Source organism: Symphodus melops, assembly GCF_947650265.1.
Source record: "Symphodus melops genome assembly, chromosome: 4".
Classification (NCBI taxonomy): Eukaryota; Metazoa; Chordata; class Actinopteri; order Labriformes; family Labridae; genus Symphodus; species Symphodus melops.
Window position 1 is genome coordinate 30,231,522 of NC_136694.1, and position 12,500 is coordinate 30,244,021.

Consider the following 12,500-nt stretch of genomic DNA (forward strand, 5'->3'; position numbering starts at 1 on the left):
GGGAGGGGCTAAACGGAAATGTGTCATGTTCTGAAACTTGATGAAAGGAAAACACGTCACGGAGGGAAGACGTTGCCGTGTGGGGACAAATGTTCATTTTGAAACTGGGAAAGTTGTTCAGATCTGTTTTTGTGAGGAGTAAAGAGAAAAGACGGCACGACACAGAAAGTACTGAAAGTGTAGATTTATTCATCGACAACTTTTATGATGAGATGTGGAAGTAGGAAGAGTCCACAGGTAGCAGGATGAACGCACTGTGTGCACACTGCCACCTGCTGGATCGGACTGTGAACATACGCACGAGTGCTCGGGTTCAGAACGACGTTACTGCAGAAACATAACGTGCCAAACGTGACTCCCAAACTGACAACTTCCCGGAGCAAAAGTCCTGAGAGGACGCTGCATGAGGACAGCTTTCTGTTCGTGAGAGCGTGAAAAAGAAAGTTTGAAAGAAAGCTGCGAGATGAGTTTTTTTCGACCGCTCGGCTGCAGCATGAGTCACTGAGACTAAGAGCGTCAAGTCGCCTCGACTTGGAGGCCGACTTGGGGGAAGTGAGAGGAGCTAATTAAGAGCAGAATTAAAAGCCCATTTGCGATGGATTGTGCAGGACGCGCTGCATGCTGAAAGGAGTTAAATAAGATACACACATTTATTCTTCAAGTCTGGCAGCGGCGCGGATGTTTAAGCCGGGGTGTAATTGTCCCTGCTTAGGATGCAACTTAATGACACTTCTGGAGTAAGGCATGAAAGTGGTTGAGAATTGGTTTATGAATTGTTAAAGTCCCCCCCCCCCCCCCCCCCGTGCTGGAGCGGGGGTTGTAAAGTAGGACACATCCTCTCCCCTCAGAGCCCAAACAACAACAGGCTGGGCTCCACAGCTGCTGTCAAACTCAGTTAAAGAGAGCGCCGTTTGCAAAATACTTAACATCCAGCATACAGTCTACACGAGGCTCTGAAGACGAGCAGCGAGGTCAAACAGCGAGCTGAGGAACACTCAGTCAGAGACGATGTCTTCACCTGTTTACATTCTCACCATCGCCGTCGTGCTCCTGTGGCGAGCTGGAGACGAGTCAGAAGACAGCTGTTGTTATCGGTTAATGCTGGCGCTAGCTTTGTTAGCACAGTTTGTGTTATCATCGAGTCTCAGAGGAGGAAGGGGGGGGGGCAACTGGACCCTGAACAAGACATTTTCAGGTCCCCATGTTTGCACCTCCTGACAAACCGTTACACGGCGCCCACCTGTCAATCAGCTCAGCTACACGCCTTATTGTGAATAACTCTGATCCATCATCCAATCAAAACTGCTGAGTCATCAAAACATTCCCCCCGTACAGTGTGTGTGGATGGAGACATGAGCTAATCACACCTATTTGGTTTTTTGAAGCAGGCTGTAAACATGTTCATGTCTGCTGTAAAAACAGGCTGTTTGAATGGGTGTGTATGTGACTTCCTGTGCTGCTGCAGCCAGCCTCTAGTGGACACTCCAGGAACTGCAGCCAGCCTCTAGTGGACACTCCAGGAACTGCAGCCAGCCTCTAGTGGACACTCCAGGTACTGCAACCAGACTCTAGTGGACACTCCAGGTACTGCAGCCAGCCTCTAGTGGACCTGAGTTTGCTGCTTGGTTTTTGACCTGTACTGCTCCCAGTCAGCAGGGGGAGCTCTACATACTGGGCTTTTCGTTGCCTCTGCAGTTTTAAGTGGACAGACGTGTTGAGATCAAGCAGGACTGATTTTATAACTTAATGAAATATTAAAATCTCCCGTCTCTGCCAGAGAACATAAAGCAGGACATCTGTTCCCCCCTGTGACACATAACACCAGCCGGCCGACTTCATCAAACGTCCTCACTCAGTTCTTCTGCACCGAGCTGTCCAGCAGCGCTCAGAGCGTGCAGGAGACGCTCCTCCGTGTAACCGTCTCATGAGGGCGAGGACACACGATGCATTTGACCTCGTGAGAGCGTGAAGTAGATTCTACATGAGGGCGCTTTGTGAAGTCTTTACATCGTGTTCATGTGCAGCTCATGCACTCGTCTTCAGACCCACTGTGCCTGCAGCTGCTCGGCGGGAGAGGAAACCAGGATGTAAAGAAAACAAAGACGTCATCAAAGATCAACAGCTGAGTCATCAGCCTCACGTGTGCTGCAGAACACGTGATGCAATCTTAAAGCACAGGTTGGACAAACTGAGGGTCCGTCCACTGCCACGACCCCCCACCGCTCCGTTGTCTTGTTTAGTCTCGTACACATACTTTGTTTATTTGTTGTTCGTCGTTGATATTAAACGTCTGTACGCAGAAATTCCAGTTGACCGAGTCAGACTTTGTAAACGTACCGGGTCCATGAACGTCTTTGCAGGAAACACAGAAAAGATCAAAGACACCTTTGTTTGTTTGTTTGTTTGTTTGTTTGTTGGTGCTCATGATTTGTTGTTGGTGTTTGTTGATCACAGTTTCTGGTTGTTGTTTGTTGTTTTTGTGGTTGCTTGTCGTTTGTTGTTGGTTGTTTTGCTTGCTGGTGGGTTTTGTTGATGGTTGTTGCTGTTTGTTATTATTTGTTCAGAGTGCTTTGATGTTTGTGGCGGTCGTGATGTTGTTTGTTGTTGTTGGTTGCTGTTGCTGGTTGTTGACGGGTTCTGTTGGAGGTGATTGGTGGTTGGTCGAGCACGATACGATTCTTTATTTCTCAAAACGACGCTGAAAAAGATTCCTTTAGTTTCTGATGAAAACACCGACGCACCTCTTCATCTCTTCGGCTCGTCATTAGGGTTTGGTCTGATCAGCTGTCGCCATGGTAACGCCTGCTTGTTACAATCAACCGCCTCGGCTCCACAGCTGTTTATTATAATATGATATTGAACAGCCTCTCGATGACTCTCGACCTCCCTCGTGGTTCCTGTTCGTCGCTCTCTTGTTGGTCGTTGTGATCCATGAAGGTGAATAAAGACTGACTGCTGCTTTCTCCTGTAATCGTTATTTCTTGAAATGCAATCCCACGATGTTTGTGTTTTTCTGTCTCTGAAATCTCGATCTCGCACAGAAGAGGCATCACGATGTCTTCTGAATCGTGACTCTGTGTCTCTCTCTTCCCTGCAGATGACGGGCCTTATGGGAAAACAAAGGACATATCAGGTCCGGAGCACAACATGGCCTCGAGAAGACACAGCATACCAGGTATGTCTGTCTTTATCTGTCCTGTAAACTGTGTCCACATCTCGTCTCACGCTGAAGCCTGCGTTCAGTTCACGTCGTTTCATGTCCAACCTGTCGTATTAAAGTCAGTCAGTGTTTGGACGGCTGATGGAAGCAGGAACGAGTTCAAACTCAAGTCCCTGCATCAAGCTGCTGCATGTTGATGATTATCTCCTCCTAATATGTGAACAGATAAAAAAAGGACGAGCTGCTGGACGAAAGCGTTCTCCTTTTGTGATTTTAGTATCACATCGTAAAAAGATGTGAATTATATTTTGTGCTGCTTTGGCCTTTTTCTCTGCAGCCTGATATCTTTCACACATCAAATCAAACTCTCTCTCTCTCTCTCTCTCTCTCTCTCTCTCTCTCTCTCTCTCTCTCTCTCTCTGCACAGTCTCATAACTCGACTCTGTTGACTCTGATTCCTCGCTTCTTTCGTTTGGTGTAAACAGGTGTTGCAGCGATGGAAGCGGGCAGTGGAACTGCTTCAGATAGAAGTGATTGTACCCGAGCTAAAAAGCCTCTGCATGTTTCTAATAAGCTCCAGCAGCAGAAAGCTGCTCAAACTAGGATCAATGTTGGAGATGAAACATGGAGAGAGGTTAGAACGCAGAAAGCTTTACAGACCCATGCAGAGCTGGCTAAACACTGAAGCTACAGTGTCCACCACATGCAGAGCTGGCTAAACACTGAAGCTACAGTGTCCACCACATGCAGAGCTGGCTAAACACTGAAGCTACAGTGTCCACCACATGCAGAGCTGGCTAAACACTGAAGCTACAGTGTCCTCCACATGCAGAGCTGGCTAAACACTGAAGCTACAGTGTCCACCACATGCAGAGCTGGCTAAACACTGAAGCTACAGTGTCCACCACATGCAGAGCTGGCTAAACACTGAAGCTACAGTGTCCACCACATGCTGACCTGTGTGAGAGGAGGGGCGGAGCCAGCTCTCTGTGAGGATTAGAGTTTAGACTGCAGTACACAGTTTAAACACTAGGGGGCGGAGCTACAGTGTGAGTGCATCACATTAATGTCAGCTTGATGCCAAAAAGCAGTTTGACATCAAACAAAGTGTGTGCTTCAAATATAGTTTGGCAGGGCACGTTATGTCGTTTTCACACACGCACGCACACACACACACACACACACACACACACACACACACACACACACAGTTCACATTATCTGCAGAGATAATGTGTACTTATTCACTCGTCATTGTTCGTCTCATATTTGCATAAAAGCATCAAAGCTTTTAGAAATGTAGTTTGATGGCGTGAATGTTTCTGAACTGAATCCAAAACAAAATGAGTTTCCTCTCAGCGAGCGCTCTCTGGGAGTCGTAAAGTTTAATCTCCCTCTTCATTTAGCTGCTCGACGAGGACGCGGAACACACCAGGCGAGTTCTCAAGAATAATAATGTCTTTTATGCTAAACAGAGAACCGAGGGAACGTGTTCTACCCTCTGTGGTGATCAGGCAAAAACATTCAGTCTCATCAACAAAGAAATGTTAAAGGAGCAGGATGTAACTCTGACCCCTTGTGTTTAAAACGGGTACTGCAGTCCACATTATAAACTTGACAGAGAGAGCAGCCGCTAACCCCTTATCTCTCTGCTGTACTCTGTGTGTGTGTGTGTGTGTGTGTGTGTTCATATATATACACGTGTGTGTGTGTGTGTGTGTGTGTGGCTGTGTCTCGTCCTCGTTCCGTGCTTGTGTATTTGTCTTTATGTGTGTGTGTGTTTCTGGGTAGAAGCTCTGCGGGGGGTAACCATGGTGGAGCTGGTGAAGAAAGAAGGCAGCACGCTGGGCCTCACCATCTCAGGAGGAACCGACAAGGACGGGAAACCGCGGGTATCGAACCTGCGACCCGGAGGACTGGCAGCCAGGTGGGTGGGACACGGACGAAGATCCCATCTCTCTCTCCCTGTTTTTACATTTACAGTCCATGTTGACGCCGTCTCAGCGATTTTTGAGGGAATTTTAAGTTTTAGCACTGAAGACGCTAAATGTAGCTTTAATCCAGGTGTTCGCTGGTGAACGGTTTCACATGTTGTTTTTATTCCTTCTCTGAGCAGGAGTGACCAGCTCAACGTTGGCGACTACATCAAGTCAGTGAACGGCATCAACCTGACCAAGCTGAGGCACGAGGAGATCATCAGCTTACTGAAGAACGTGGGAGAGAGAGTCCTGCTGGAGGTGGAGTACGAGCTGCCCCCGACAGGTAACGACCTGGTGGTGATCAACAGAACGTTACCGTGTCCCGTCACAGAGAATGACCTCGTCACGTCTCTTGGCTCCGCCTCTCTTTCTTCTCGTAGCACCAGACAGCAGCTCAGGGGTGATATCAAAGACAATCGACATCTGTTTGCACAAAGAGGGGAGCAGCTTTGGATTCGTCATGAGAGGTAACCAGACCTGCATGCTGGCGAGGCGTGATGTCACATATAAGACACGTCTTTATCGTTTATATATCAGCATTTTATCTTTTATCCCATCAGCTAAAAACAGTATTTAAACAGACCGTTTGTAAATTAGCCTCCAGGGGGCGCTAAATCAAACACTCATGAGTCTCTCTGCTCCTTGTTTGAGTCGTATGTCATGAAAAACCCTGAAACTTAAATGTTCCTCTTCATCCTCAGACGCTAAGCTAACGATGATGTAGCATCTCGAGTCCAGCAGTTTCAACCTGCTCTCTGTCTGCAGGTGGTTTGCACGAGGACTGGCACAAGTCTCGCCCCCTAGTGGTCACCTACGTCAGGCCAGGCGGTCCTGCAGACAGGTAACAACCATGACTCTCTGAACAACAAACCTGCACCGTCTGCTCTGCAGCATTTTAAAAACCAGGAGAGGACTGGCATTAACGGCGCCGGCTGGTCCGGCTCCAGCAGAGATGTGTGCGTGTGTGTGTGTGTGTGTGTGTGTGTGTGTGTGTGTGTGTGTGTGGTGACAGCAGCATGAATCACCTCCCGTCCCTTTAATGTTGTCACCCAGTGTCTGTCTTGGTCGTCATGTTTCAGAGATAATCTGGTGACAGGTTCTTGTACATGTCAGCTTTGTGACAGTCGGACTGATCAGCAGGGACTCAGCCGTGATGAGTCGACTCTGAGACATTTACTCCACGCAGTGATGCCCTTTTCTCAGCTCAAGAGGAATTATGAGTTATATTCTGTGAATTTAACAGAACAGAATAATATTTACGCTGCTGTTCGTTGCCTAAGCAGCGTGACATGTGACGCTAACCAGCTCCTAGCAGCAGCTACACAGGAGTCACATCTGCATGTCATCAGCGTAACGATGGAAAACAATCACAGACTCTGAGTCACGTAGAGTGGACACTACAGCGGGCCGAGGACACAGACTGTTTTTGAACACACGTGGAACGGAGAGTTCAGGAAACTAGAAACAGAGGAGTCATTTTGAAGAGAACGCGGGCACAACTTCATCATATTGGTTGTAATGGCGACTTGAAAATAGTTTTAAATTGGGGCCAGCAGCACAGCGTCTGCTCTGTGCAGGAGGGAAACATGTTGATTACTTTTCCTCCAGCGAAGGAAATGCACATTACTTTTATTTCATTCATTTTTCTCCCAGTTACACAAGTATCCTGACCCTGAAACGTCCAATCACTGCAGACTGAGAGTCTGTTTACACAATGTTCTCGCTGCTTACGTGTCGAGTACAGCAGCCTGTTGAAGTGGGCCGGATGTGACCTCTGTCCTTCAGTCTATAGCATGTCAGGGTGAAACGTTTGGGTCTTTTCTTTTCTTGTAATAGCACACAGTGATGACTGGGTCAGCACGCTCTTCTATTCACTTCGGTTCTATAGATGATTGGTGTCTTTGCACACCTCCTCGATTCACTGATCACTTCTGTCAACACAGCTCACCGACGTCTGACCAATCACAGCCCACCGACGTCTGACCAATCACAGCCCACCGACGTCTGACCAATCACAGCCCGCCGACGTCTGACCAATCACACAATCGTAGAGTTTCCTGCTTTACAGATATAAAGTTACTAACCTAGCATCTCTTTACTGAAGTTGACCTATTCTGCTGATCTCCATGTTAAAACTCACGTCTCGTGCGACCATGCTGGATACACAAACGGCGTTGGAGTAATCCCAGGATCAGTCTGCAGAGGGGACATAAACTACGTTAGCTAAGACCCCACTTGTGAGTTTTGAAGTTTTTACGCATCCTTAAAACGGCGGTTGCTAACGAGTAGCTAACTGGAACTACAGTGGTTGTCATGGAGACGTTAAACATCATCTCGCCGGGAACTCTCTCTCTAATCCTCCTTACAGTCTCTAGTCATGTTTTTCAGTGTTCCTGTAAATATTAGGTTAATAAACAACTTATTAAGCTAACGTTTAGCTAGCTTGTCAAAACTGCTGATTAGCTTGATGAAACATAACGGTCGAGACGTCATTATAAACCGACCGCGGTGTAGTTAGCTCGTAGCATAACGTTAGCTTTTTACTTCTCTGGGCTGCATTAACTCTTCAAACTTCATATAAATGATGTTTATCTGTAAAGATTATCAGATGAACTAAACAGCATCAGAAACGTGTGTTTGACACACAGATTATTTTCTGCAATCATCCAAAATCCAATGTAAAAATCCCATATGCCTTCAAAAACACGTCATTACTACACCAGTCCATAAAGTCCAGGAATCTCAGGAGGCGGCTTCAGTTCCCCTCTCTTATCCCAGCAGATCCAGTCCATTCAGGACCAGAACAGTCCGGTACTTTACTCCACACACGAAGGAGAAAGGATGAACACAAACACACGACGCCTCCTCTTTGACAGCAAACAGCTTCAATCAGTTTCAGCTCGAGATGTGAGAGATGCTATTTTTACCACAGATGTAAAAAAAAAAAAAACAGTGAAAGAATTTGAAGGCAGAGATAAAGGAGGAAGCGTTCAGAACATGTGCACGCTTTAATGTGATCTGTGACACACACACACACACACACGTGTCGGGCTCGTGAATGTGTTCTATTGTGCACGTTAAATGACTGCAGGAGAGCTTATATGACAGATCATCCTGCAGATTCCTCACACACACACACAGGTGCTCACTGTGGGACAAAAAAACCCCAGATTAAATTCTCTCTCACTGTTGAGTTATTTTGCCCTGAAGCTCATCTTAAAGAAAAGCATCCAGAGAATGTGGGTCAGTGAGAAAGGAGCCAGATATTCTGCTGCTTTTTATCCCATTTACATGCCAATTGGAGAGAAAGTTAATCCACAGCAGCACACGGTCTCCAGAGTGCCGACGTGTTTGGCTTTACCCGTTGGGAATTAAAGCGACGAGTGTGCGAGTGCTGCAGAGTCATGATGTTTTATGCAGAAGCACAAAGGAAGCGACTGTAGAGCCTCATCACACGAACAGACAAAGAGAAGTCTGCGAGGCGAGCTGAATGAGAGCAGCCAGCGATCGTCCTATAGGACGGCTGGATCCACCAATAACCATCAAATGAACAGCTGAGGAACCTGCTGCTGTGAAGAGCCGGTCTCAAGACCACGTCTCAGAGTCCACACCGTCTTCTCTCAGAGTGGGCGGAGTCTCACTCCAGACATAACTTCCATTTCCTTCATGTTTGATTTTTACGGCCTCAAACCTTCCCGGTGTTCCGGTCGCTGCTACACAAGCTGATGATTCGTCTTTAATATTTCTTGATCTTGACTCGGCGTCGTCTCCGCTTAGCGTGCACAGCGTCTTTCTTCGGGTGATTCCAATGAATCGAGTGTTTGCAGTGGAAAGCAGCCGCCTCTCTTCAGCGCGCCATGTTCCCCGTACGGATCGCGTCTTTTACCCACGTGGTCCTCGCTCCGTGTCTGAAAGAAACCATCTAAATCATCAAATATTCGAGGAGCAGTGTCGGTCATACAGCGGCCGTTACCAACGGGCTGTTGTCATGGCGACAGGACAGACGTGCAGCGGACATCCAGAGCTGATCAGAGGAGGCGAGCGCTAGCACGCGTGTTCTGACTTCCTGCTGCTGAGTCAAACAAGCTAACGGGTCAGACGCTGTAACTTTCCCCTCTCCTGCTCTGATTGAAGCGTCACGTTCCAACTTCCTGCTCTGCATCGCTCACACTCTCGTCCACGCTGAGCCGTGCGTTAAGAGAGGCTGCACATCCTGTTTGGAGAGGGAGGAATAAATGTGTGGCTGAGCATCCAGAGTGTGAAAGTGCTTTAGTCATTCAGGGACTTTAAAAAAAGAAGCAGATCACATGAAGTGATGTTTAATCTGTAGATGATGATTACTGTGAAGCACAGCAGAATAATCATCTCTGTGTTTGTCCTCCATGTGAACTGGAACAGCAGAGATACTGTAAAAACCCCTCAGACAGACGAGTGTGAGATCACAGCTGGAGGAGGAAAGAAGCGGCGACAGCATCAGGACCATTTTAACCAGTCCGATTAGCTGGAAGCAAAAGAAGAGAAGAAGAGTGGACGTTAAGACTGAGGCCGACCGCCGCGGCCCGAGGCAACATGCAAGCTTTTAGTTCCCTGTCAATCCTGGACGCAGTATCTCAGGAACGCCTGAGGGGACACGTCTTCACATCAGTTTAGAGGTCAAAGGTCACGTGACCTCACGGTGACCTCACAGTGACCTCACAGTGACCTCACAGCCTTTTATTATAAATGTGTCTGCAGTTATTTTATCCAAAGTGACGACAGGAAGTCTGACCACACGCTCACGTGCTGACAGGATGTGAGCGTCATCGTCATGAAGGTCGAAGGTGTTCATAAAGAGCGTGACCACGCCATGCACGGGGAGAACACGCAGACGCCACACACACACACGGGGATTCAAACCAGCAACCTCCTCACTGTGAGGGGACGGAGATAACCGCTGAGCCACCGTGAGACAAGCATCCAGCACGCCACAGCTTTAACATTGGGTGTGTGTGTGTGTGTGTGTGTGTGTGTGCGTGTGCGTGTGTGTGTGTTTTCAGAGAAGGCACGCTGCGTCCCGGTGACCGTCTCCTCAGCGTGGACGGCGTGCCGCTGCACAACGCCAACCACAGTGACGCCCTCAGCGTGTTGGCTCAGTGCGGACAGGAAGCCCTGTTCCAGATAGAGTATGACGTCACCATCATGGGTGAGGGCCCGCACACACACACACACACACACACACACACACACACACACACACACCTTCAAACTGCTTAACTTACCCATCATGCAATGCAACAGTCCCCTGGTTGTTGGCCTGGAGCTGATCAGCCGGTCGACTCGCCGTCATGTTTACGATCACGTGACCTTTTCCCGATCAGACACGGTGACCAACGCCTCCGGCCCGCTCTTAGTGGAGATCGCCAAGTCGCCGGGCGCCACGCTGGGAATCACGCTGACGTCCGCCAATCACCGAAACAAGCAGGTCATCGTCATCGACCGGGTTAAACCTGGCAGCGTGGTGGACAGGTACACACACACACACACACACACACACACACACACACACACACACACACACTTGAGCTGTGTGTCAGTGTTGAGTCCAGCTCAGAGTCGCCTCAGCGTGCCGGACAGGATGGATGTGAATCACTGTGAAATATTTCAACCTCCCTTTGAACCTCTCTGCAGAATCCTCACTCGCCCGTGTGTAACCTCTCTCTCTCTCTCTCTCTCTCTCTCTCTTTATCCGAGCAGGTGTGGAGCGCTGCACGCCGGGGATCACCTGCTGTCCATAGACGGCACGTCGACAGAGCACTGCACCGTCCTGGAGGCCACGCAGCTTCTGGCCAGCACCACAGAGCTGGTCAAGTTAGAGATGCTGCCCTCCCATCAGACCCGGCTAACTGGGAAACAGCACGACACAGGTGGGTCACCAGCTGGACCAGTCCCTCAGCTTCTCCTCACACCAGAGAGCTCCATGGTGAGAGCAGAAAAAGACAAACTTCCTGCTTCCTTATCTGAGGGACGGAGATTAATGATGAAGTGTGCACACACACACACACACACACACACACACACACACACACACACACACACACACACACACACAGGATCGTAGGAAGCATGAAACATGCTTCCTGCGTGACCTGATTCTGGAGTCGTGTGAGAGAAATCGACAGGATTAAAGAGTGAAGATGATGGAGGGAAAATAAAGGCAAAGACTGAAATAGACTCCACTTTGTGTTGGGCGTGCGAGGCGGGAGAACAGCAGGAAGAGAGCGAGATGAAAAGAGACGCGCCGGATCAATGAGAGCTGAGTGACAGCGAGCGTGAAGACGGGACGCTTTTTAATCAAAGTCATTACACCTCTCTCTCTCTCTCTCTCTGTCTGTCTCTCTAGATATCTATCTATCTCTCTGTTCCTCCTCTCCTCTCCTAACTTCCTCCTCTCCTAACTTCCTCCTCTCCTAACTTCCTCCTCTCCTCTCCTAACTTCCTCCTCTCCTAACTTCCTCCTCTCCTCTCCTAACTTCCTCTTCCTCCTCTCCTAACTTCCTCCTCTCCTCTCCTCTCCTAACTTCCTCCCCTCCTCTCCTAACTTCCTCCTCTCCTCTCCTAACTTCCTCCCCTCCTCTCCTAACTTCCTCCTCTCCTCCCCTAACTTCCTCCTCTCCTCTCCTAACTTCCTCCTCTCCTCTCCTAACTTCCTCCTCTCCTCTCCTAACTTCCTCCTCTCCTCTCCTAACTTCCTCTTCCTCCTCTCCTCTCCTAACTTCCTCCTCTCCTCTCCTAACTTCCTCCCCTCCTCTCCTAACTTCCTCCTCTCCTCTCCTAACTTCCTCCTCTCCTCTCCTAACTTCCTCTCCTCTCCTAACTTCCTCCTCTCCTCTCCTAACTTCCTTTCCTCTCCTAACTTCCTCCTCTCCTCTCCTAACTTCCTCCTCTCCTCTCCTAACTTCCTCTCCTCTCCTAACTTCCTCCTCTCCTAACTTCCTCCCCTCCTCTCCTCTCTCCTCTCCTAACTTCCTCCTCTCCTCTCCTAACTTCCTCCTCTCCTCTCCTAACTTCCTCTCCTCTCCTCTCCTAACTTCCTCCCCTCCTCTCCTCTCTCCTCTCCTCTCCTAACTTCCTCCCCTCCTCTCCTCTCTCCTCTCCTCTCCTAACTTCCTCCCCTCCTCTCCTCTCTCCTCTCCTCTCCTAACTTCCTCCTCTCCTCTCCTAACTTCCTCCCCTCCTCTCCTCTCCTCTCCTAACTTCCTCCTCTCCTCTCCTAACTTCCTCTCCTCTCCTAACTTCCTCCTCTCCTCTCCTAACTTCCTCCCCTCCTCTCCTCTCCTCTCCTAACTTCCTCCTCTCCTCTCCTAACTTCCTCTCCTCTCCTA

The 12,500-nt window shown here is 48.9% G+C and overlaps 1 protein-coding gene and 1 long non-coding RNA gene across 7 annotated transcripts in view; one reads left to right on the top strand and one right to left on the bottom strand.

Moving 5' to 3' along the window:
• Positions 1-12,500, top strand: part of grip2b (glutamate receptor interacting protein 2b) — a 149,689-nt gene that overhangs the window by 121,977 nt on the left and 15,212 nt on the right. For 4 of the 6 annotated variants that reach the window (XM_079341614.1, XM_079341612.1, XM_079341615.1 and 1 more), the window contains exons 2-9: positions 3,098-3,175; positions 4,952-5,087; positions 5,277-5,422; positions 5,520-5,606; positions 5,905-5,980; positions 10,176-10,321; positions 10,497-10,644; positions 10,873-11,042. In XM_079341614.1, coding sequence (XP_079197740.1) covers positions 3,098-3,175; positions 4,952-5,087; positions 5,277-5,422; positions 5,520-5,606; positions 5,905-5,980; positions 10,176-10,321; positions 10,497-10,644; positions 10,873-11,042 — 987 coding nt within the window. The remainder of the gene's footprint in view (positions 1-3,097; positions 3,176-4,951; positions 5,088-5,276; positions 5,423-5,519; positions 5,607-5,904; positions 5,981-10,175; positions 10,322-10,496; positions 10,645-10,872; positions 11,043-12,500) is intronic. The other 2 variants (XM_079341613.1, XM_079341616.1) reach the window with 1 other exon arrangement.
• The window catches only part of LOC306822609, a 138,074-nt gene that overhangs the window by 63,726 nt on the left and 61,848 nt on the right, over positions 1-12,500 (bottom strand). The window lies entirely within an intron of this gene.